Genomic DNA, 23903 nt, shown 5'->3' with positions numbered 1-23903 from the left:
TCTGATAATGGAGAACTTGACTATCTTTTGAGTTGGCCCATTCTACTTTGGGACAGTTCTAATTTTTATAAAGTATTTCCTTATGAGGAACTTTATCACTTCCATCATCTCTCCGACCTCTGAGATAATAATAAATCTAACATTTACATTGTGGACAGTTAGGTGGTGCAATGGAAAGACACTAACTCTAGAATCAGGAAGACCTTAGTTCAAATCCAGTCTCAGGAATTTACTAGCTGTGATTCTAGTCAAGTCATTTAAACCTGTTTGTCTCAGTTTGCTCATCTGTAAAATGAGTTGGAGGAGGAAATATCAAATTACTCTAGTATCTTTGCCAAGAAAATGCCAAATAGGGGCTGAAGTGATTCAACCACAAAGACATTTATTTAGCACTTTGAGGTTCATAAATTACTTTACAAATTGTATCTCATTTGATCCTTAAAAGTACATACTATTCTTTTTCTTGTTTTATAGATGAGGAAAATGAGGCTGAAAGAGGTTAAATGACTTGCTCAGGGCCATACATAGTGAGAATCTTTGCATTCTGATCTTCCCAACTTATATTGAACACTCTTATCTATTATGTCATCTAACTACCACAACAAATCCATCTTCAGTCATTCTCCAGTCATCTGCTTTCTTTCAAAGTTCTCTATTTTCAACAAAAAGTGCTTCTATAAATGTTTCCTAATATAAATGGTATCTTTCTTTCTGTTGCATCCTTGGATCATATACCTAACTTTGGATCTCTGGATCAAAGGGCATGGACATTTTAATCACTTTTATAACATAATTCCAAAATGCTTTCCAGAGTCATTGGATCAATTCAGAGCTCCACCAACATTTTTTAAAGGGTATTTCTTTTTTCCCACCGAACTTAACAACAATAACTTTCCATTTTCTGCCATTTTTGCCAAATTTTTGGATCTGAAGTGCAACTTCAGAGTTGTTCTGATTTGAATTTCTCCTATTATTAGTGATTTGGGGCAGTATTTCAAATGCTTGCAATTTTCCATTTGAGAACTGTTTGTTCATAGCTTTTTGGGGGAAAATCCAGTCTTTCAGCCAATTCTGAATTCACCTAAATGCCATCACCTGTCCCACAACTTGTGTGATAGATTTGTATAGTCATATGCCTTCCTGAAATTTCAACATTATGTCATTCAAATTCTCCTGAATTGTCAGTCTGGTAACTGTTAGGTAAAAGAATTTGAAATTAATCTTACATGATGAGTTTTTAATGATCTCCTGCTCATTCTCAGTGATCACTTTTCTTTCAAAATGTTCCTAATCCATGCCTTTAACAATATGTGACAAGAGGTTTTCCTAGACTTGAAGCCATAATTACAGACTGATAACTCAAAGGATTTATTCTTTTTTGTTTTTTGAAAACTGGAAAAGCATTTTCTCTCTTTCAGCCTTGTGTCATCTTCATATTTTTCACAATTTTTCAGAAATCAACAATAATGACTTAGTGGCCACTTCAAATAATTTCAGTTCCCTAGGATATGGTTCATCTGAACCTGGTGGCTTGAATTTACTGATAGTACCTCTTAAAGTATTCTCAGTTATTTGGTATTTCAATTCCTTATTAGTCATCTTTATCCTAATCTTCTCCTCATGACAATTTTCCTTAATATTAAAAAAGCAACAAAATGAAGGTTGAGTAGTGAATTCTCCCTTTTTTGTGTTATCATCATCATCCCTTCCCCTGGCAACTCATCCTGGGGAGGAGCCAACATGATAGAGTAGAAGTAAAGAAATACAACTAAGCTTTCATCAGCAGTTCTTCCACAAAAATCTAGAAAGCTCACCAGACTGAATTCTGACTGGAAAATATAAGAAAAAAATCACAATGACTCATTTTTATTCCAGTCCAAGTTGGCATAGGGAGACAAGCAGAAAGGTCTGTGGATCCTGGGGATGGGATCTAGCCAGGAACAGTGATGCAGAGTACTTTAGTTCAGGGACTGAAAGAGGGCCAAGACTGTTCACCAGAACACAGAGGGACCTGATCTGGTACAGGAATATTTGCCAACTGGCAGTTCAGTCTCTCACTACCTAGTTCTGAGTCATGGATACAGGAAAGATTGAGGAGGGACCTTCTCTGGTGTGAGGCATTCCATGACAAGAAGCGATCACAGGCCCTGGGCTATATACTGTGCAAGAATAAGTTCAAAAGAAAGCAGCAGGGGCGGATCTCTGGCTCTGGGAGTGAAATAGAGTGGAGAAGTCTGTTTGAATCTCTAGTCTGGGGTCAGCAACAAAATAATCCGGGCAGGAAATCCAGACATAAAGGAATATGCCATTCTGTCACTCTGGCTGATATTGACTAAGTCAAGAAACAGTCTACTAAAAAATCTAATGAAGGATAAGAAGTCTACAAGGGTATTGCCCAGAACCAAACCCAGATCAGGAACTTGCAGAGTTCAGAGCAGGAGGGTGTTGGTTAGACTTTGCTCTGAATCCAACAACTCTGGGAGCACTGAAAGGCTGCAGGTCCCCAACCTGAGCCATTTGGGAGATCCTGAAATAACAAAATTCTCAATACCCCCAAAGAAAGCAGCAGGCTGACCTAAGAGGACACAAGTTCATCCCAGACATTACTTATAGAAATGCACAAAGCCTCATCCCAACCTAAAATCCAAAAGTAGAAAGTAGGTCGAAAAATCAAAGGAAAAAAGAGAGAGAATCCAACCCTAAATAGCTGTCATGGTGAGATATAGTCAAGGCACAAACCTAGAAGAAGAAAATGATTTCAAAACATCTAATAAGCAAGGCCTCAAAGAATAATACAACTTGGGCACAAGTACAAATAAAATTTCAGGAAGAGATGAAACAAGTTTTTTAAAAGAATTAAACATTTTTAAAATAAGAGTGCTTGGGGGTAAGGATTGTAAATGAAATGAAAATCGTAGAAGAAAGTATTGGAATTGGATCTAACACCTTAGCAACAAGAGATCTGTGCCTTTTGTATACAACAAACTCCCTGAAAATAAGAGCAAACAAATAGAAACTAATGGTTACATGACACAACAAATAGTATTAAAACAAAGAAGACTGAAAAAATAGTTGAAAATATAAGCAGTTAACCCAGTAAACAGATCAAGGAGAAAAAACTTAAGAATCATTGACTTTCTTCAAAGCCATGACCCCCAAAATGTAAAACCTTGACATCATGTTTCAAAAAAGTCATAAAAAGAGGGGGTGGCTGGGTGGCACAATGAATAGAACACCGGCCCTGGAGTCAGGAGTACCTGAGTTCAAATTTGGCCTCAGACACTTAATAATTGCCCAGCTGTGTGACCTTGGGCAAGCCACTTAACCCCATTTGCCTTGCAGAAACCTAAAAAAAAAAAATCATAAAAGAAAACTACCCAGAGCTCTTAGAATTAGAGAGCAAAGTGAAAGTAGAATCCACCTATCTCCTGAAAGAAACTCAAAAATAAAAATTCCCAGAAAAAATATAGATAAAATCAAAAGCTTTTAAGTCAAAGTAAAAGTACCAAGAGTCACAAAGAAAGAATTCAAGTACCAAGGAACTACAGTGATATTCACACAAGTTTTAGCAGCCATCACTCTAAAAGATCGGAGAGCTTAGAATATATTTCAGAGAGTAAATAGGTTTGTTTACAAGCTGGAATAATTTGCCCAACAAAATTTGGAGTAATCAAACAAGGGGAAAAAAAGCATTTTTAATGAAAGAAAGTACTTTCAGGTACTCTTAATAAAAAAGACCAGAAACTTTGAAATATAAACACAGGAGTCAGGAGAAAAAAAATTATATATAAAACTGAGCAAGCAATCATAAAGGACTAAACAAGGATAAGTAGCTTACATTCTAATATGGGGAGATGGTGTCCTCTGAGAACACAATTATCATCAAGAGCCATAGAGAAAGTTTAAGAAGACAGAAAACCTGAGGATAATTTTGTTATGTTTTGATGATCTTTAAAAAAAAAAGGGAAAAAAAGAATATAGTGAGGGGAGGGGAAGAAAAGAAGAATGGGGAAAGTTTCTTTACATAATCAGGATTTACAAGTAAAAGACTATCTAAAGCCATATTAATGCAAATAATGAATCTGAAGTGATTGCATGTTTTAGAGCTTTTCTTATTTAAAGTTAATTATATAAATATGTTAATTTGTTGTAGCCCAATAGAAATTTACAATGTGAAATCAAATATTCAACCACTTTAAGGGGATTCTTTATTAACACTAATTGTGACCTAGTTGAATTCAAAGAAAAAGGAATAGGAGAAAAGAGAATTAGGCGAACTTCATTCTTACAGATTTGGGCCAAGAAGGGAAGAATACCGAGAGAGTTGGGTACAAAGGTATATTTCATTCAATAAAGAAACAGTAAGGAAAGGGAAAAGGGAAGAGAAGGGAGAAAGGAAGAGGGTATGCTAAGGGAGAAATTATTCCTCAGTAAAACAAACTAGCTAAAGATAGATTTCAAAAAAGTTTTTAAAAAAATGTAAGAACATGTGCTTGAGCTTCTTAGTGAAGGAAAAAGAAGAGGGACAAAGGGGAATAGAAGCAAATTGCACTAAACCTAGAACACTTATTTTATACTTTCCTCTCATCAACATCTTTTTTATAAAGGAGGGGCATGAAACAGAAAAGGAAAAGTATAAGAAAACAAGGTGAAAGGAAAAGCCCAATTATCATAATAGTTAATATGAATGGAACAAAGTTACCCATGAAATGAAAGCAACTAGCCGAAGGAATTCAAGGGCAGAATTCAACAATACGCTGCTTATAAGCAAAAGGGGAAAGGAAAAGAATAAATATTTATACAGCACTTCAATTTGTCAGCCACTGTACTAAGTGTTTTTACAAATAATATCTCATTTCATCCCCATCATAACCCTCTAAGGTGGGTACTGTTATTATCCCTATTTCATAGTTGAGGATATTGAGGAAATCAGAGGTTAAATAATTTGTCCAAGATCATACAGTCAGTAAGTGTCTTAAGATTGGATTTGAACTCAGGCCTTCCTGAATCCAGGTCCAGGACTCTATTAACTGTGCCACCAGCTGTCTATAAGAAACATACTCTTAATGTAAAAGATTCACTTAGAATAAAGGGCTAGAGCAAAAATCTATTACGCTATAAAGATTTAAGAACTATGATCATTCCAATGAGCAACTCTAATTTCAAAGGTCTGATGATGAAGCATGATACTTAAATTCTGAGAAAAGAAGGATTTAGAATGAGACATTTTTGGATATGGTTGATTTATCATAATATGCTTTACTATGCATATGTGTTGTATTCTCTTTTTAATGAGGAATGAGATAGAAGAAAGTGAAAAATCAAAGCCTGGTAACTGATTAAAAAATAAAATAAATTTCATTTTTAAAACAATCTACAAAAAGTAGCCCTCTCCAGATTTTGATTTTCTTTCTGCTTCCAATCTAAAACAATCTTTTTTTGTTGTCCTTAACAGTCATTGTCACTTTTCATCTTGCTCCAAACTTTGACATAGAATAATATTCTTAAAGGAGCGGGGACACACATCTACACACACACACACACACAGATCTATTTATATATATGTAAATGTGTGTATATATATATATATATATATATATATATATATATATATATATGAAAGTTGATGAGAAAGACAAAGCATTGCAAAGGAAAAGATCCATCATAAATGGAGTTGAGAAACTTGAGTTTCACTTCTGCCCCTGAAACTTGGACTAGCTGTATGAACATGAGTCAAATCACTTAAGGTATCTAAGCTTCACTTTGCTCATAAATAAAACAGAAAAAATAATGTTTAAAGTACCACTCTTGGGCGGCTAGGTGACGCAGTGGATAAAGCATGGGCCCTGGAGTCAGGAGTACCGGGGTTCAAATCTGGTCTCAGACACTTAATAATTACCTAGCTGTGTGACCTTGGGTGAGCCACTTAACCCCATTTGCCTTGCAAGAAAAAAAAAAAACTAAAGTACCACTCTTGCAGAGTTGTTTTGAGGATCAAATGAGTTGATATGTGAAAAAGACTTTGTAAGCAACAAAAGTTTTGTAAATGTTAACTATTATTAATGTTGTTCAATCCTTTTTTAGTTGTGTCTGACTCTGTGATCCCATTCGGGTTTTTCTTGGCAAAGATTTAGGAGTGGTTTGCATTTCCTTCTCCAGATCATTTTACACAAGAGGAAACTGAGGCAGAGTTAAGTGGCTTTCTCTGGGTCATATGGCAATTAAGTGTCTAGGACCATATTTAAACTTAGAAAAATAAGTTTTCCTAATCCATACCCAGTGTTCTATCCACTGTACCACCTATCTGTCTTGTGAGTGTGTATGTGGATATGTATATAGTACAGATATACACATGCACACTGTGCCATCTAGCTGTCCTGATTATTGATGAGTTTCCATTATGTCCACATTGACCTCTCTAGCTCATCCCTATTTTTGTTCATCTAATTCATTTTTTGTGTTGTCAGAGTTTCATTTTAGAAACATTCCTTCTCCTCTGGGTCAAATTCTCTTTAATTTCAGACCATGTGGAATTCCACTTATCTCAACCACCTGATGAACCAATTTAACTCTCCATTCACTGACTTTTATTCTTGAATCCCTTGTTCCCTTGTCCTTTCACCACTAATGCCTTGCCGAACCCTAACCCTGTATTATTCCTCCTCCTCCTCCAACCCTTTCTTTCTATTCATCTACTTCTGAATAGAGTTAGAAATCGTGAAACCATCCTGGGTTAGTCACATACTGTAGTTGTCTAAACTTGGCCCTCCCAGCAACAAGACAATTCTTTTAAATCTCCCTAATTGATTCAGTTTTTTAAATCTAAGAATGACCATGTCCTACATAATCTCCACTACTATCAAACCTTCAAAAAACCCTATTTTCTCTGGGCTCAAATATGAATTCTACAGTGCATCCATACTAGTCTTCTTGCTGTTCCTCATACAGAAAATGTTCTATCTCCTCTGCCTTTGCACAGGCCTGTCTCTCATTTCTGTTCTTCCTTCTCACCTCCAACTCTTAAAATTCTTGGTTGTCATCAAGAGTTAGCTCAAGTTTCATTTTTGGCCAGAGGCTTTTCTTGAACCTCCCAGATTTCAATGTCTTTTCTTGTCTGCTTTTATATCTCATATATATATCTCTGTAAATGCCATCTGTAACATTAGAATGTAACCTCCTTGAAGGTCAAGGATTGCTTGCATTTTTAAATTTATATTTTTAGCATCAATCTTAATACTTAGCACAAAATACTTATTTAAATTCCTGTTGATTGATATATATATGTGTATATATATATATATATATATATATATATATATATATATATATTCTCTGAACTCTTTTAAATCTACCCTCCCAAGGCTAATTGGTGTGCCAAACTATGTCCAGTTTTTCCTGGATTATCTAATATGAAGAGAAAAAGAGAGAAATAAAGAATTTTTTGGTGGCTCTGCTTTTAGCACAGAGATCCAGAATACATCTCTCATCATTATTGTATTGTGCTTCTAAGATGGGTTTTCAGTATTTCCTAAGTCCATCATCTATTTCCTCCCCTAGACTGATGATCTGTAGTATACTTCTATCACAATATTGTTTCTTTTTCTCCTTAACATTTTCCCTTACCATTCTTGATCTAGAGTATTTTTTTATTGATTTGTTCTTTTGAACAATGTGCATATTCTGTCTTCATATTTATATGTAACAACCCACTAGACTTCAGGGATACCTAGCAGATTGCACTTACTTATTTGCATTAAGATTATTAATTTAATTAATTTATTATTATTAATTTAATTTTCCCATTTATCTGTAGATATCTGAAACATGTCTTTTATCTCCCTTCCTAGATAGTGTCTCCTGTGTAGTATTGGTTTTCTTTACTGAATCTTTTTCCTGCATTTTGTACTTGCTACTCTGAAGGATCACTTAGACAATGGCTCTGACTTCAGCACTCTTGGTCAAATTAAACTAGTCAAAATTATTTCAGCCTGCTCTTATGAGATGTGTACCATCACTAGTCAAGAACCCATCATTGCTTTATTGTAACCTAGTCTCTCAATTCTCAGGTGATTGCCTAAGACAAGGGTTATATCTGCCTTTAAAAAACACTTTTTATTCTTATATCCACCATTCCAGGGAATTTATCCATTGTCTAATGGATAAAATTAGAATAGCTATTCTCTGAGAAAATCCAGTCATAGACAAAATCTCAGTAAGTTTGGATTTGGACCCTCACACCTCCCTTAATTATTTATACTCAATTACCATGTAGCAAAGTTCTTTGATTCAGTACATGCCTATTAATACAATAAATGTGCATATCATTAAATTTGTCTAAGTGACTTTATGTCCATTTCATTTATATATTATTAACATTTTATTTATGATACGTCAAAGATCTGTAATTTCATGTATATGTTTTTTCTTCTATGTGGATCATAAATCCTTTATAACAATAATTATTTTTCTGGAGTTTCTGTTGCTGAAAAAGTTATCTTTGTTTTTCTGGTTCTTTTGGACCTTGCATCTTCTATTGCTTTTCTTCCCTTCTCTCTCTCTTCCCTCTCCCTGGTGATGAACCTCTCCAGTTTTAGCTAGACTATTTCTTGAGTAAATGAATCCATACTCAAACTTTTCCTACTTAGTAGGACTTTTAAAAGTTTGAACTCTTCTGCCATATCCTCAAAGAATATGAGGTCACCTCCCTATCATGATGAGCCATGTGGAGGGGGATGCACTCAATTCTATATGTAGGTACCATGTTTATTGCTCATTCATCATGATACTCTATTCATGGTTAACAGTGAGTTATGGTATTGTTTGTTTTTTAACAAAAGAAAGTGTGTAGGGAAAAGAAGAGTTTTTGGTTACTAGTTGAGAAAATAAAAGGAACTAAGGAGCACAATTGATATAAAATCTAAAGCTTATTTCTTTTGATAATTCAGTTCCCAGAAGGCAAATATTTCTTTTTGTCACAGCCCAGGAAAAAAACTTTGAGTGATTGGTGACATGCGTAGTCAGCCTTTACTGATCAAAGGACTCAAAAGGGCTTATGAGTATGGGGGTACTAGAAGAAAGTTCATTGATTATGCCTGCCAAGAGAGTCCAAAGTCCACACTGCCCCCTGGAGAAAGAGTTTAACAGGTATTTTTAGTAGAAAAACTCACCCTTGATTTTAATGTAGAAGATGAAACCCAATAATGTTTAGTTGAAATAATTCAAGTAATCCTTATCACTGAATTTATGATGTTTTCCTCCTTAAATTTTTATTCATAGTATTTAATATCTATTTTCAGTACTTTTCCCTTGTCATATAATTTTTGATATGGAAAGGAAGGGCGGCACAAGCCCAAATCAAAACTATGCAAAATTTTGTCAGAATTTTTCTTAGCACTTACCCATTTGTGGATAACTTTTATTTCCTTAAAGGACATCCAGAAAAAGAACTAATAAATAGAATTTCATATAAGGTAATTTTATATACATACATGAATGCATATATACCTATCTGCATCTAATGATAGCCATCTCTAGGGTGGGGGAGGGAGGAAGAAAAAGAAAAGAGAAATTTTCATTATAATCTTAACATATTTGCAGTTTCATGTGCAAGAATCTTTTTGATTATACTTTTCTATGGAAATGCTTGTTGTATTCCATAAATTTAAAAAAAAAAAAAACGTGTGTTGCATGGGTAGTCCCCCAGGTATTCCTAGGAATGTTTATTATTCTTTAAGGGGTCTGACCTAGAGGAATGGGAGAAACCAAACAGTAAATCATTGGTACAAATGCATCACCTCAGAAGAGCAACAATAGCAAGAAGAATAACTTATATTGACAAAGGTTTTTACAGTTTACCAAGTGCTTTCCTTCACTAGCCCTTTGAAGTGGTTAATATAAATAATGTGGACCATGTTTTGCAGATGAAGAAATTGAAGCTGAGTTTTGAAGTGACTTGCCTCTAGGCAAGCACAACTAGCCAACATTAACCTGGGTGTTAAACTCAGGTCTCGGGATCTAAGTCTATTCAGCTTTCTAACAGGTAGCTCATTTTTAAGTGTGATTTGAGGTTGCCAGGAAGACTCCTTTGACCAACATTATCACCTCTAACCTACCTCAGTACCTAAAATTCTAGCATTTGAAAGATAGTCCTTTGGGTCATAGAGACCTAACTTCTGTTAAAATATCCCATAGATGAGAGAACATTCGACTTTAGTGATCTTTTAACATCTTAGTACTTAAACTTATGAAGTCTTTTCTGATATAACAACTCACAGACAAGGTAAATCCTTAAAAACAGAGAATTGAACAGAATGAAAAGGAAAGTGCAGGGCAAAAGATATCACTGAACAGGAAAGTCAGACCTATTTCAGATGCTATGTTGACAAACCTAGGGCCACAGAAGAGAGGTCCATAGGGAGAGCATTATTCACCAAGGGATTGGAGGTTTCTGGACCAGAAAGTTTTAGTAAAATTAATTGGACAGATTCTAAAAATAGTCTTATTGTATGAGTTTTTCCCCTTAAAATTCTGTGTTAAAAAATGGGTTTTTTAATGGAATTTGTAATACTCATCTTTTTAGCAACTTTTTTTTACTTTTATGTAATATACAAGAGTTCTATTTTCTTTGTAGCCAGAGAAGGTAATGTCTTATGAGAGATATTTAAAATGAAAATGAGTGGAGGAAATTACGATTATGTCTTTGTGCCTGCTCATACTTTTTAAAACTTCACTTATAAAAACTTCGTTCACTTATAAAATACCAAAAAATATTTTTGTCTGACTAGTTTTATTATTGGAGATAAAATTTTCTATTTTGTATTTTGTTGGTGAAAATTATCTAGCTTTAGAAAATAAATTGGAACTTCATTTTAAATAATCTTTATTTCCTATAGTTAGTTATTTTTGACTCCATAAGTTAAATTACACTAAGATGATAAAAGGCTAATTCTTGGATCCCATCCAAGGTAGGTTGATTACCAAAGTAAGGTCATAAAGCACTTTCACCAATAAAATAGACCTGTGGCATATATTTATAGGGGATACCATTACAAGAAGATTCTAGTGTATAATTATTGTTAGCTTTGGGGAATTATTACATAATATCCCAGTGATAGCAAAAATCTTACTAATTAAAGTGTATTAAAATTATACTTGTGTAAAACTGAAAATGATTTTTATCTAATTCAAATAGCAGAGTCTGGTGGACAAAGTTTCTCGAAGGCAAAGACCTGACATGAATATGCTCTTTCTAAATATGAAAGTAAGAAGAACACACCTTGTTAGTGATTCACTTGATGAGGTACAGTGAAATAATTCCTCACTAATATTTATCACTTGAATACTTAATATTTTCAATTCAGTCTGGGACTTGATATATGATAGAAATATTGCTAAGTATTACTTTTTCTAAATGGCAATGTATATGCCTCATTTAATTTTAATATAGTAGTAGGTAGGTTATTAGTTCATAATAAAACCCTACTTTCAATGGAATCATAAATTATGAGAACTGGAAAGATTTTAGAGATCATTTACTCTAGTGTTCCCATTTCATAGTTAAGGCAAAGTAAGTTGCCAGGGTCACACAAGTAGTTAGTAGGAGAAGAGTCCCAATCTTGGATCCAAATTTCCTTATCTGTTTCTGAATATTCATTTTTCAAAATAGGCAAAGATGAATAGAAGAAATAGTAAGCCTGGGTCCTGGTCCTAACTTTGTCACTAACTACTTATGCCAGTTTATAAAGATTACTTTTTATTATCTGTAAATGAAATTTTGAGATTAAATGATTTCTTAGGACTCTTCCTATTCTAATATTATTTGAACTATTTCTAGGTAATATTCAATTTTCTTCTAATGTCCAAAACTTTACCCATTTTTTAGTTGGACCAGGATAGTTGTTATTTAATTAACTAAAGTAATTCAAGTGGTTTAAAATTTTTAATAACAAGTTGATGAATTGTAAAATTAATGCACATTTTCCTTAATTAAAAATCTTTATTTTGGGGGTGGCTAGGTGGCGTAGTGGATAGAGCACCGGCCCTGGAGTCAGGAGTACCTGGGTTCAAATCCGGTCTCAGACACTTAATAATTACCTAGCTATGTGGCCTTGGGCAAGCCACTTAATAACCCCGTTTGCCTTGCAAAAACCTAAAAAAAAAAATCTTCATTTTTATTATCTTCACATTTGGATAATTTTTAAACAGTTGACAAGGAAAAGAGGAGATTTGAAAAAGAAACTGAAAGTAACATTTGTGGGTGAGGCTGGCCTTGATATGGGTGGCTTGACAAAAGAATGGTTTCTTCTCCTGATTCGTCAAATTTTTCATCCAGACTATGGTGAGTACTTGTGATGAAAATTTTACAGTGAACATGTCCTCAAATTCACCAGATTAACAATTATAGTAATTTCATCTAATTACCTAGGTAATTGTGACTTAGTTTGGTTTCCCCAAAATTGTGCAATCATAGAAATAAATGCTAATAATATTATTTTTTGATTGTGAGTTTTAAAAGTTTCATGATATGATTATTCAGTGCTATTTCACTACTCAGTGCTGCTAAAGAAAGAATATTGATGCAAAAATTATCAGGAAAATTCATGTTCCATTATCATCATAGTCTTATATATTATCAGCTGTTCCATAAACAACTTCAATTTATCCTAATTAATCTTATGAGGTTTTCTGTTTAAAACTATTTTGTTGATTATTCAAGACATTCTATTTTTAATTTATTAACTTATTTATTACTAATATATTCACATAAGATTATTCTTCCATCTCTGACTTTTCTTGAATAATCATAAATAATTTAAATACACAAGAGTTAAATTCTTTTTTACTTCATTTTTGCCTAAAAATATTTAAAATTTTTAATAGCAAGTTGATCAATTGGAAATTGATTTTCTTTAATTAAGATATTTATTTTTACTGTCTTACAACAATACTTTTTAAACTATTAGGATATAATTTACTAAATATATAAAAGTTCAATATGTCATTCAGTTACAGGGAACAAGATAAAATAATAATGAGCTGCATTGGATTGCTGTGCCTTGACTTTTGAAAAATAATGCAGAATTCTTGTACTTGGCTAATTTAGTATTTGAATCATAAATTCATTCGTATGGGTAATCTTCCATAGATACAACTGGCAACCCCTTCTTACCAGTTTTTCCATATTGTTCTTGATCATCTTCACAAATCACAAATAGAGGCCAGCACGGTATACTTGAAGGTTCTTCCTCAGGCTGTTGCAGCATCATTAGGGTATTAGAAAGGCTAAATATAAGCCTTCATCATGGTAGGAATGTGATCCAGGTTTCTCAAAGTGTCTTAGAGCAGAGCCAGTTCCAGCAGGTTACACCACACATGCATGATAAGCTTCAGATATAGTTCTGGTAAAGTGCATCAGCCTTTGACTGACTTAACGATGGAGCAGTTTATCATAGAGAGCCTTGTCACATTCTTTGACCATGGCATTGATAAAACAAAAGAAATGAGAAAATTTTCATTAGTTCCACAGAGTTTCCTTCCATTGCTGCAGCAGTGATGGCAAAGCAGTGGAAATGAGATCAGAGAATTTTAAGAATCTGTCTTTTGATCATCTAGAAATGTGAATTTAATTTTTGTTATTATAACTGTGAGATCTTTGGTTAATGACCAGTAAGTGGCTATATTACTGAAAGAGCTGAATTATATCAATCTTTACATTCTTGTAATAAATAAAAGACAAACAGAGGATGCTGCTAAATGGAAGGATGACTCACCTCTCTCCTTATGGAGGGAAATAAAGGAGGTAGCAGAGTTGATTTTATTTTTCATCCAAAAGCAAAGAGAAATCTCATAGGACATTTGATCATGTCATATTTCATGAGAAAATCATGTAACCTCTCCTAAGTTTTAGTTTTCTTATATATAAGATGGGACTAATAATACTTGTACTGTCTCACGGAATTGTTGTGAAACTGAGATGAGCTAATATATGCAAGATGTTTTTTTAAATTATAAAGTGCTATATAAATAGCAGTTGTTATTTTTATCATCATCTAAATAGAAACATTTAATTGAAACTTTTTTTTCTTAGTTTTTGGACCAGACTTGTGACTTCATTGGTATATGGAGGTTCTAGTGAAGAAAATTTCTTTACAATTCAGATCAATATCTGTTATGCCACTTAAAGACTTTAGAGAGTTGGCTCTGGCATTGAGAGGTTAAGTGACTTGCCCAGGGGTCATACAGCATAGGTGTATCAAAGGCAGAACTTGAACTCACTCCTCCCTGACTCTGAAGCTAACTCTTGGGTCACAAGATCACACTGCTATTCCAGCTTCAACTTCCATATGTCTTCTCATATCATCAGATCACCAAGATAAGATTTTTTTAAAACTATGGCATCTCATGAATTAGCCAATGGACAGTTTTATGCAACCCTCCTCTGCTTCTGAAGTAATGGTGGCAAAGTTATGAGAAAGGGGGAAGAGGTTACTAAGAACTGTATGATTCTGTGTAATACATAGAGCTTTATTTGTGAATAAATTGATTTACCTGTTGGCATTCGAGAAGTAATTTTGTCAAACATTCAATAATATAACACAGAACTGGAAAAAATGAGCCATATACAAGATGTCTTTTGCATGAAACAGGGTTCAGAGTCTAGCTCTGCCTCAAAAGTCAAGAAAGCCCTAATAATTAGCTTTTAGAGAACTTATTTAATAATTATGTGTATATATATATATGTATATACATAATATATAGATACATATATATATATGTGTGTATATATATATATATATATATATATATATATATATATATATATATATATACGTGTGTGTGTATGTACGTTTGTATGGCTGTATATATAAATGAAACAAGGGCGTTCCAAACATCTTAATCCAGTTTTAAGCTTAATGGGCTAAGATATTTGAACACCCTATATAAAGTTTTTAAAATCTACAAAATATTTTTCATTTTTCTTATCTGACAATGATATCTGATTAATATAATCATATATTTTTGCTAAGTATCACCTATCTTCTTTAGAGAGGAACTCTAAAAATTATCCTAAATGGGATGTTTTCATAAACTTTTTTCATTGTCTTTGTTAATGAGAAGTAGGAGAGTCATGGACAAATAACACTAGTGGATAGTACTCAAATTTAATTTTGCACATTAACATATCTATCTCATATGCCACACCAGAACAATGAACATCATAATATTAAGTATAATTTCATTTGCTTTGTTTCTGTATCTATCTTTTGTGTAGAGCTGATGGGCAATAAAATTCTCTCAAGGTAGGCATTAGAAAGAAGGAAGAATCTGCACAATCCAGAAAATGATTCCTAAGTAATCAAGAATTAGGTTATATTTCAAAAAGTCAACTTTTTGTTGGTTAATAAATCTCTCTTCAAATAGTTATGTTTTACTGACATCCATTGTATCAAAATAAGACTATTTGACTGATATTATATATTCTATATAGAAAGAGTTATACAAAGATAGATAGATATTAGATCATAAAGTTCATATGAAATTGTTTTAATGGAGGATAGATTTGAAGAGAATTCCCTTTGCTATAAACTGTCAAACATGAATTTCACGTGTTTTTGTATGCCGTACTGTTCACTTTTGGTAAATATATTATTTTAATAAAATTGTTTTTCCTTCCCTAGGCATGTTTGCATATCACAAGGATTCACATTGTCATTGGTTTAGCAGCTTTAAATGTGATAACTATTCTGAATTTCGGTTGGTTGGAATTGTATCCTTTAAACTGTCCACTAGGAGGTGCTAACAGACTAAAGAAAAAGGTTTTTTTCATGTAGTTTTAGCAGATTACAACCATATATGTAAAATAAAATGATCTTTTTAAATATAAGGCTTACTAATTTCCATTAACTAGTAGGAGTGGTGGTGGTGGTGGTGGTGGTGGTGGTGGTGGTGGTGGTGGTGGTGGTGGTGGTGGTGGTGGTATTTCTGTTTACCAAAATCAGGATAATTCAATTAGATAAGAACTAATGTAGAAGCTGAAAAGTCAAAATAGTTTTCTTATTTTTCTAGATAATCTATACAATTAAAGTAATTTATATTTCAGAGAAAATATGAGTGATAAGAAACTCAAGTACTTCAAAACATTAAAAAATAGAAATTATTTGTTCATCCATGATTATGTCTTTATTCTTTAATTTGATACCTACTATATAAGGTACCAAAGTATGATTATCTAAGATTAGCTTTTCTTAATTAAATTAGTTTGAAAACCTTCCCAGATAATCTTTTCTCAAATATGAAATACATATTTACAATAAATAATTTAATAAATAAGTTAGAGTTGTTAGAATGAGCACATTAAAAATGAATATGGGTCTTATAGTGTTGTATAGTACCATATAGCTTTTATTCCTATAAATTCTTAGGTCTAAATACTATCAAGAAATTAATTATCAGTACCAGCAATAAATTGTACTGCCATATGCCTACTTTCTATGTAAGGCACTAGAGCCACATAGAAGACTTGGTTCTGCTCTGTAGGAGCTACAATCTGGTTGGGATTACAGAACATACAAATACAACTATACAAGGTAGCATTTGTTAAATGTCAGTGATTGGTAGAGAAGCAAATACTGCACAGGTGGAAAAGAAAGAAAGAGAAATCACTGTAAAACTTCACAGAGAAGGCAACTTGAGTTGATTCTGGACAAAAGATTACTCTGAAGAATCACCCAGAGATAGAAAGTCAATACAAGTATAAATTATTGCAAGTGGGAGAATCCATGACATGTTTGAAGTATCTGAGTCAAACTTTGAAGAAAAAAAAACCCTATTTCCAGGCTGAAAAATGGGGGGCGGGGTGAGATAGTCTCTGGGGTGGTGTGGGAGATCGTGGGTTCAGCTCAGAGAACAACTTGTGGCCCAGTCTCACTGAAACATATGTGTATGAGCTGGAGAGCAGCCGGGGTGGGGGGAGATTTCATGAAATAGACTGGACCCAGATTGCTGAAGGCCCTAAATACTAGGCTAAGGAGTTTGAGAGTGTCTGTGCAAATTTTCAACTCAGAAAATATTTTTCTTGAACTTTGTACTCAGTAGAACACTTTCTTCATGCAGAATGAATGAATGAATGAACTTTTATCATGCAGAACAGAATTATAAGCAACACTCTGGGCAGAAAGCTAGTTATTTCCATTACTGAATTATGTCATAGGTTTCCACAATTAATAAGTTTGAATTTTCATTGAATGTAATTTGAAGTCTATTCATTACCACTAAGCCTTAAATATCAAACCTATGCTAGAAAAAAGCACCTCAGGAAGGAATCAAGAGAGAAGATATTCAGCTTAGTAAGAAAGCAGAATTCTTCAGAATGTGAGGGTTTTAGGTTTGAAGTTCCAACAGTAAAATTCTGCTTTTATTATTCCTGGAAAAACAATGAATTTGAAGTATTTTCCACCACAGCTACTTTTAGAACACTCTATACTGTTTTGGATTTTATAAAATATGCTATCTTCCAAAATCTGTGGTGTCTATATGAGATGCTTTAAAGTTTCATGAAATTTCAAGAAAAAGTTTCGTGCAATAATTTTTACAAGCAAAATTAATTCTAGAAATACAGTCATATATAAAGGACACTTTAGGAAACCATTTTAAAACTATTGAGTTTCTATTTTATACTATTGGGTTCACTATACAGTTTCTGAAATATATAAAATACTTGCATTGCCCAATATTGTAATATAATATCCCACTTCAGATCATTGGCAGTTTTCATTTTAACTTGATCACACTGGAACACTCACTCTTCTCCCACAAGTTGTTTTTATTTCTAAGTGATGTTTAAAACATATATATGCACAAACAAAACACAAAGTCATGTGTTACAGTTTCCCCTCTGAGACTATAAAATAGATAGCTTCATTGGTGACCTGGTATAATCTTTATTTAGTTAGAGTTTAAATATCCTGGAATGTGATATAAAACTCCTCTCTTGGGAAATGTGTCAGTTACATTCCTCCTACACATCTGTCATAATATAAATATATACATTTAAAAAACCACAAACCTGGAAAGTTTATAAATATATCTGTATTACTTTATTTTAACTTCACTACTTCACAGTAATCTATTCAAATGAAAACCATTGAATTAACTTTTTGCTGTAGTAGTATAACTATCCTCTAATTTGTCAATTGCATTTTTATATACACATCTTAACCCAGCTCTTATTTTCTCCAAATACTCTAATTTTAAAATTTCTAAATAACTACAGCCAGAATCAACATTGAAGACTACTCATTTTAGTAAATTGCTTGTTCTATTCAATCACCTACATACATGTTAATGTAATTTTAGAAAGTATTAAACATTCTCCAGATATGTCTGAAATAGGTACTTTTTGTGGTCTTGGATTAAGAATTCTCAGGGTGGATAGGTGGCACAGTGGATAGAGCACTGGCCCTGGAGTCAGGACTACCTAAGTTCAAATCCAGCCTCCGACATTTAATATTTATCTAGCTGTGTGGCCTTGGGAAAGCCACTTAACCCCATTGCCTTGCAAAAAAAGGGGGGGGGTTAAGAATTCTCTTAATTTGTTGTTATTGTTTTTGTTGATAATAAAAAGATTTTTGTTAACCAAAATTAAGGGAGAAATCTTTGAAAGAGATAAAAGATATGCAATATAATATGTAGAAATGAGGACAGTTGACATTAAATCTGAAAGAAACTAGAATGAATGAATGAAAAAGTATTTATTAAATTCCTACTATGTAGGAAAGCAAGGAAATTCCTTTTCTTCAGGAATCAAGTTATATGGAAAGCTTTTATCAGCAATACAGATGGATAGGTCCCATGGTCCTTAGTACTCAGCAGCAAAGAAAATGATGATGTCATTTCCATTGATGAAACCATGTCTCTTAGTAATATTAAATCATTTGATAGTGCCAAGGACTGTGATAAAAACTTTCTTTTCTAGGTATTTATTTACTTGCTGTGACTGCTGACAAGATGGGGGATTCCAGAACCTGTCAAGTTACTTAACTGGTCACATGTCCATGAAAATTATGGCCCTAAAAAATGTCAGTGGGAGATGAGGCTCAAGACAGGCTTGGTGGTTACTGAAGCAGTACAATTCCTAAAGTTCTTAGAATTACCTGCTTATTAATGATTGTTATTGGGGTGGTAAGGATGAGGGTCCCCTTCTCCACTCAGGTTGTTTCTTTGAATGACACTCTATTAAAAATGTGGTTGATGTCATGGATTCAATTTTAATTCTTAACATTTAATAACTGTAGCTCATGGGACTAGCTGTATATAACAGCATTACCTTGGATATTCGTTTCCCACCCAGCTGTTACAAGAAGCTCTTAAGTCCTCCCATTGTTCCTAGTGACCAGAACACACCAGTAGGCATCTGCAATGTAACAATAGATGATCTATATCAGATTATGCCTGTAAGTATAAATTTATTATCATCTTGCAGTTCTACCATGACAAATTATTTCTCCTCTGCATATTCTCTATTGTAACAATCTCTTTTTTATCCTGTTTCTTTACCTTTCTTTCATTCACTCATTTTATTTTGTTCACAATTTCTCCCTTCCTCATAGATACATTTTCTCCCACCTTGAGTACCTCTTGGCTTGTAATGGAAATAGGAAAGCAAGTCATGTCATTAGATACTATGAAAGTTTCAACAGAGGCAGGAGGAAACATTGGAACAAATTAGAAGAATTTGTCTCCTGATTGGTGCATCACAGAGATCAGAGTAATAATAGACCCAATTGAAAAGATGGATTTATAGGGTTCAGTGGTTAGATTTTAAAAAGTAAGCATTTCCAGCATACAACTAACTTTCAAATTATCTATGTATAGATTGTCCAGCCTCAAGAACCCTCATGCTCCAGGTTTGGTTCTTTTCTTCTATATCATTTGAAGATTTTGTGCTGCTTCTAAACTAGTCTGATTAGGATAAAGGGACAGCCATGGGGGATTTGCCCCTTTAGTATCTGTTGGAACAGAGCCCTGCTGGACTCTCTAGAGTGCAGCCATGGCTGGCTTAGAAAGGTTGCTTACAAGCAAAGGAAAGGAAGATTCCCCTCAGACTAGAAGGCATTCCTCCCGAGTATTTATTACACGTATGTATGCACTTAATCTAAATTGGGAAAGCCCAATAATGCATACAAGACTTGGAATCTGACCTCATGATACTGCCAGAATGTTGCAGGAGTTGTAGCCTATGGTTCTGCTAATTTTACAGAGAGCAATTTCAGGAAGTTATTTGATTCCACTATATATACAGTACTTAGAATTTCATTTTAGATGCCCTCTGAAAGAGTGGTTCAAACACAAATAGAAATGATGAAGCCCACAAAAGCCTACCTAAGGATCCTTGCAGGTCAAATATTTCCTTAGAAAAATACATATTAATGTTATCTATATTTTATGGAATTTTGATTCATTTTTGTTAATTTTCTCGATTACATTTTAATCTGATTTGGGCACATGCAGAAATGCTGTGGGCAATTTCTTAATTTTATATATGATAAAACTGCTATCCTTGAATAAGTTAGTTTCTCCAAGTAAAAAAAAAAATTGATATTTAGGACTTAATCAGGGATTGAAATTTTTGCTTTGGCTCTAGAAACCAATCACAAAATCAAAAAGTAACAAGGATCTAATGGGTCTCACTTCCAGTAGGTAAAGAGAATGGGGAGAATTCTGTCACTTGCAATGACCAGGAAATTTTTATATTTTCTCTGTTGTCAAGTGATTGCTTTCTAAATTCAGAATATAAGCTGGTCTTCTTCCTAGAAGAAAAGTTGAAGGAATTTGAAAAGCATATCTTTTAGGGCATCAAGGACTGGGAGGATTCCCTTTTTTTAAATACAGGAACAGGGGGAGGTTCAAAGTGAAAAAAGGGAGACAAAAGAATCAGCAGAGAAGAAGGAGAATCCAAATTTGTGTCAAGAGATTGGAGAATAATAAAGGAGGGAGGGGAGAAAAAAGAATGATAGAAAATATGGAATGAATAAATGTATAGAAATATAGCTACATATACATACAAATGTTTGTGTCTTTTTGAAAAGGAAAGAGCTGACTAACCTGATGAAGAAACAGTCACTTGTCCTCCAAAGAATAATGAAGTAGATCCAGAGGTGAGAGATCACCCAGCCATTAGCAGAGAAAATATAATAAAAGAGGAAAGCAGACCCCACCCCACCCCCCACCCCCTGTTGAAATGTACTCCTCATGCGCTCTACCCATGTGATCTTACCAAGATAGCCTTGGGAGAAAATCCGGGAACCATATGGTAGAGAAATGTGGCGCAGAGAGAACATTTTGGTGAAGACCAATGTGCCAAAAATGTTGGGCACTGCCATAGCGAGCTGGCAGTTTCGCTTTGAAAAGCCCCGGATTCAACAATTTCTAAGGACCCTTCCAGCTCTTAAAAATCTATCATTGGTGTTTTCATTTTCCAGCACAATCTATATTTTTACATTTCTAACAATATCACTATTTTTAAAAAATTAAAGGAATCTGGATTTTTTAAAATTAGGTTTCAGTGTATTTTTAATGAAAGACTGAGATCAAGAACAGTTTTGAATTTTAGTGCTGAAGTTTTTCTTAATTATAAGTAGCACAGTATCTGTCAAATTAAAATGTCATTACAAAAAAGAGAATTATAGGGCTCATATATCTGGAGCTGGGGGTAATTAGGGGACATGGCGAGTAGAACCCTGGGCTTGGAATCAGGAAGACTCATCTTCATGAGTTCAAATCCAGCTTCAGACATTGACTAGCTGTGTGACCTTGGCAAGTCACTCAACCTTGTTTGCCTTGGTTCTTCATCTGTAAAATGAACTGGAGAAGAAAATGGCAAAAAATATCTCTGCTAAGAAAATTCCAAAAGGAGGGCATGAAGAGTCAGGCATGACACAACAACTAAAGAACTACCACAAATTCAGAACTAGAAAGTACATCAGTTCAACTTTTGTAAATGACCCAAGAAGCCTTTAAGAGCCTCCTCTGGGCTCCACTCTCTGCAAGATGCTAAAAGGAAATCATTTATGCCCCTGGAGAGCTTCCATTCTACTCAGAATAGACTGCTTAACTGAGGCCCAGAGACTTTGCCTGAGGTCCTACAGGCATCAACCTCAAATTCCCACCTCTTTTCTTTGTATTCTCAGACATGTTTAGCTGCTTCTATTTAATATGAAGTTAATAAAAATAGACCCATTGAAAAGAAAAGGAATAGAAAATTCAATGAAAATACATCTGAAAATTCTATATTTAGATTTTCAAAAGAATAAAATGAAGTGGTAAGATGTATTGAAGTGTAAGAGCTGAATCATATATTTTGGGCTAACAAGATAAAAGAATAATAGTCATGTTATTAAAAGAACATAAAACTAGCCCGGTTTTAGATTTTTGACAAGTTAACTTTTTTTTTTAACACATTATCAATTCAATGCGACCAGATAAAAGTATTTATGTATATTTATCTAGCAAACTATTATTTGTCATAGAGGAGACTAGTCAGCGCAATGATGGACTGCCTGATAACAAAAATGCTCCCAAGGGCAAGACTAGAGTTAGAAATTTGGTTATTTACTCTGTGATTTAAAACTGATAGAAGAGGATCTTAACTTGAATTTGTAGCCTAGGTAGGTTGGATCCACAGAGTTTGGACTTGGAGTTCTGTGGAACCATTGGCAAGTCATTTAACTTGTTTCAGTATGAGTCTTTCTTGTTTCTAAAATGAGGAGAGTAGTAATATTACCTCCTAGGTTTGTTGTGGAGTACAAATAAGATTATGTATGTCAGACTCTGTAAACCTCAAAGCACTAAATGAAACTCTATAGTTATTTATTTTAGTAGAATATAAGCTTTTTGAAAGCATCTACTTTTTTTGTCATTGTCATCATAATATTTCCTGTGCCTATTGTACCACCTTGTACACAGTAGGTGCTAATAAAAGCACCTACTAATCTAATCTAATCTTAGAAAGAAAAACAGGTCATTAGTGAACTCCCTGCCCAAAAAATTGAAAAAAAAATACACTGGGACCAATTGGACTCATAACCTCAAAGTACAAGTCATCTTTATGTTAGACACATAGTGGCCCAGTAGAAATACAAAGAAACTAAAGAGATCTGAGTTACTGGTAGTTATATGAACTTGGCAAGTGGTTCAGCCTCTCTTAACTTCATTTATCTTTAGAAGAGAAGAAAGGAAGGTACCATGGAAAAATTGTAGGAAGGACAGAAGTGCTATAAAGTAATTTCCTATATTGTCCATGAATAAGGACTTAATATATGATTGGATAGTATTAATATTGAATATAATATTCAAATCCAACCATTCAAACAATGTGTTCATTAATAATTTTACATAAAAACTCTGAATTTCCAGAATATATTTTAAATTATTAGAGGAAAATGGAATCAGAATAAAGTTCAGTGGACGTTTTCTAGACAGATATAAATTATGGATCCCATTAAAACAAGTGAAATCACATTTTATGTATTTTCTTCATCATATTAATAAATTGTGGGTTTTAGAAGTTGCAATTTAGGGATTTGGAACTGTTACCAAGAATTTCAAGAAACCAGACGCTAATGGTCAATGTATAAATCTATTTAATTAAAGATTGAATGAATCTTGAAAAACAGAACAAGTGAATAGGCCTTGGCACCTCCATTACCTTTTCTTAAGGTGATCTCCTTTTAATGAAAATTAAAATAACAATCTGGGTTACTCATATAAATAAGTCAGAGGAAAGTAATACCTAGACTTTGGATAGCTCTTATTGCTCCTTGTTAGCCATGTTGTGGCACTCTTCTGCTTTTCTGGTTTTGATTCTATTTGATTCTATGTCCTTCTCAGCATCAAGTGATATATTC

At 33.6% G+C, this 23903-nt stretch overlaps 1 protein-coding gene across 2 annotated transcripts in view; it reads left to right on the top strand.

Moving 5' to 3' along the window:
* Window positions 1–23903, top strand: part of HECTD2 (HECT domain E3 ubiquitin protein ligase 2) — a 109082-nt gene that overhangs the window by 67745 nt on the left and 17434 nt on the right. Inside the window, exons 12-15 of one of the 2 annotated variants that reach the window (XM_074233390.1) lie at window positions 11195–11299; window positions 12205–12337; window positions 15678–15766; window positions 19293–19451. In XM_074233390.1, coding sequence (XP_074089491.1) covers window positions 11195–11299; window positions 12205–12337; window positions 15678–15766; window positions 19293–19451 — 486 coding nt within the window. Of the gene's footprint in view, window positions 1–11191; window positions 11300–12204; window positions 12338–15677; window positions 15767–19292; window positions 19452–23903 lie in introns of both variants that reach the window. The other variant, XM_074233389.1, reaches the window with a different exon arrangement.

Source organism: Macrotis lagotis, chromosome 4, assembly GCF_037893015.1.
Source record: "Macrotis lagotis isolate mMagLag1 chromosome 4, bilby.v1.9.chrom.fasta, whole genome shotgun sequence".
NCBI classification, from domain to species: Eukaryota; Metazoa; Chordata; class Mammalia; order Peramelemorphia; family Peramelidae; genus Macrotis; species Macrotis lagotis.
Note: the sequence above shows the minus strand (reverse complement) of the source record. Positions and strands in the feature narration are given on the sequence as shown.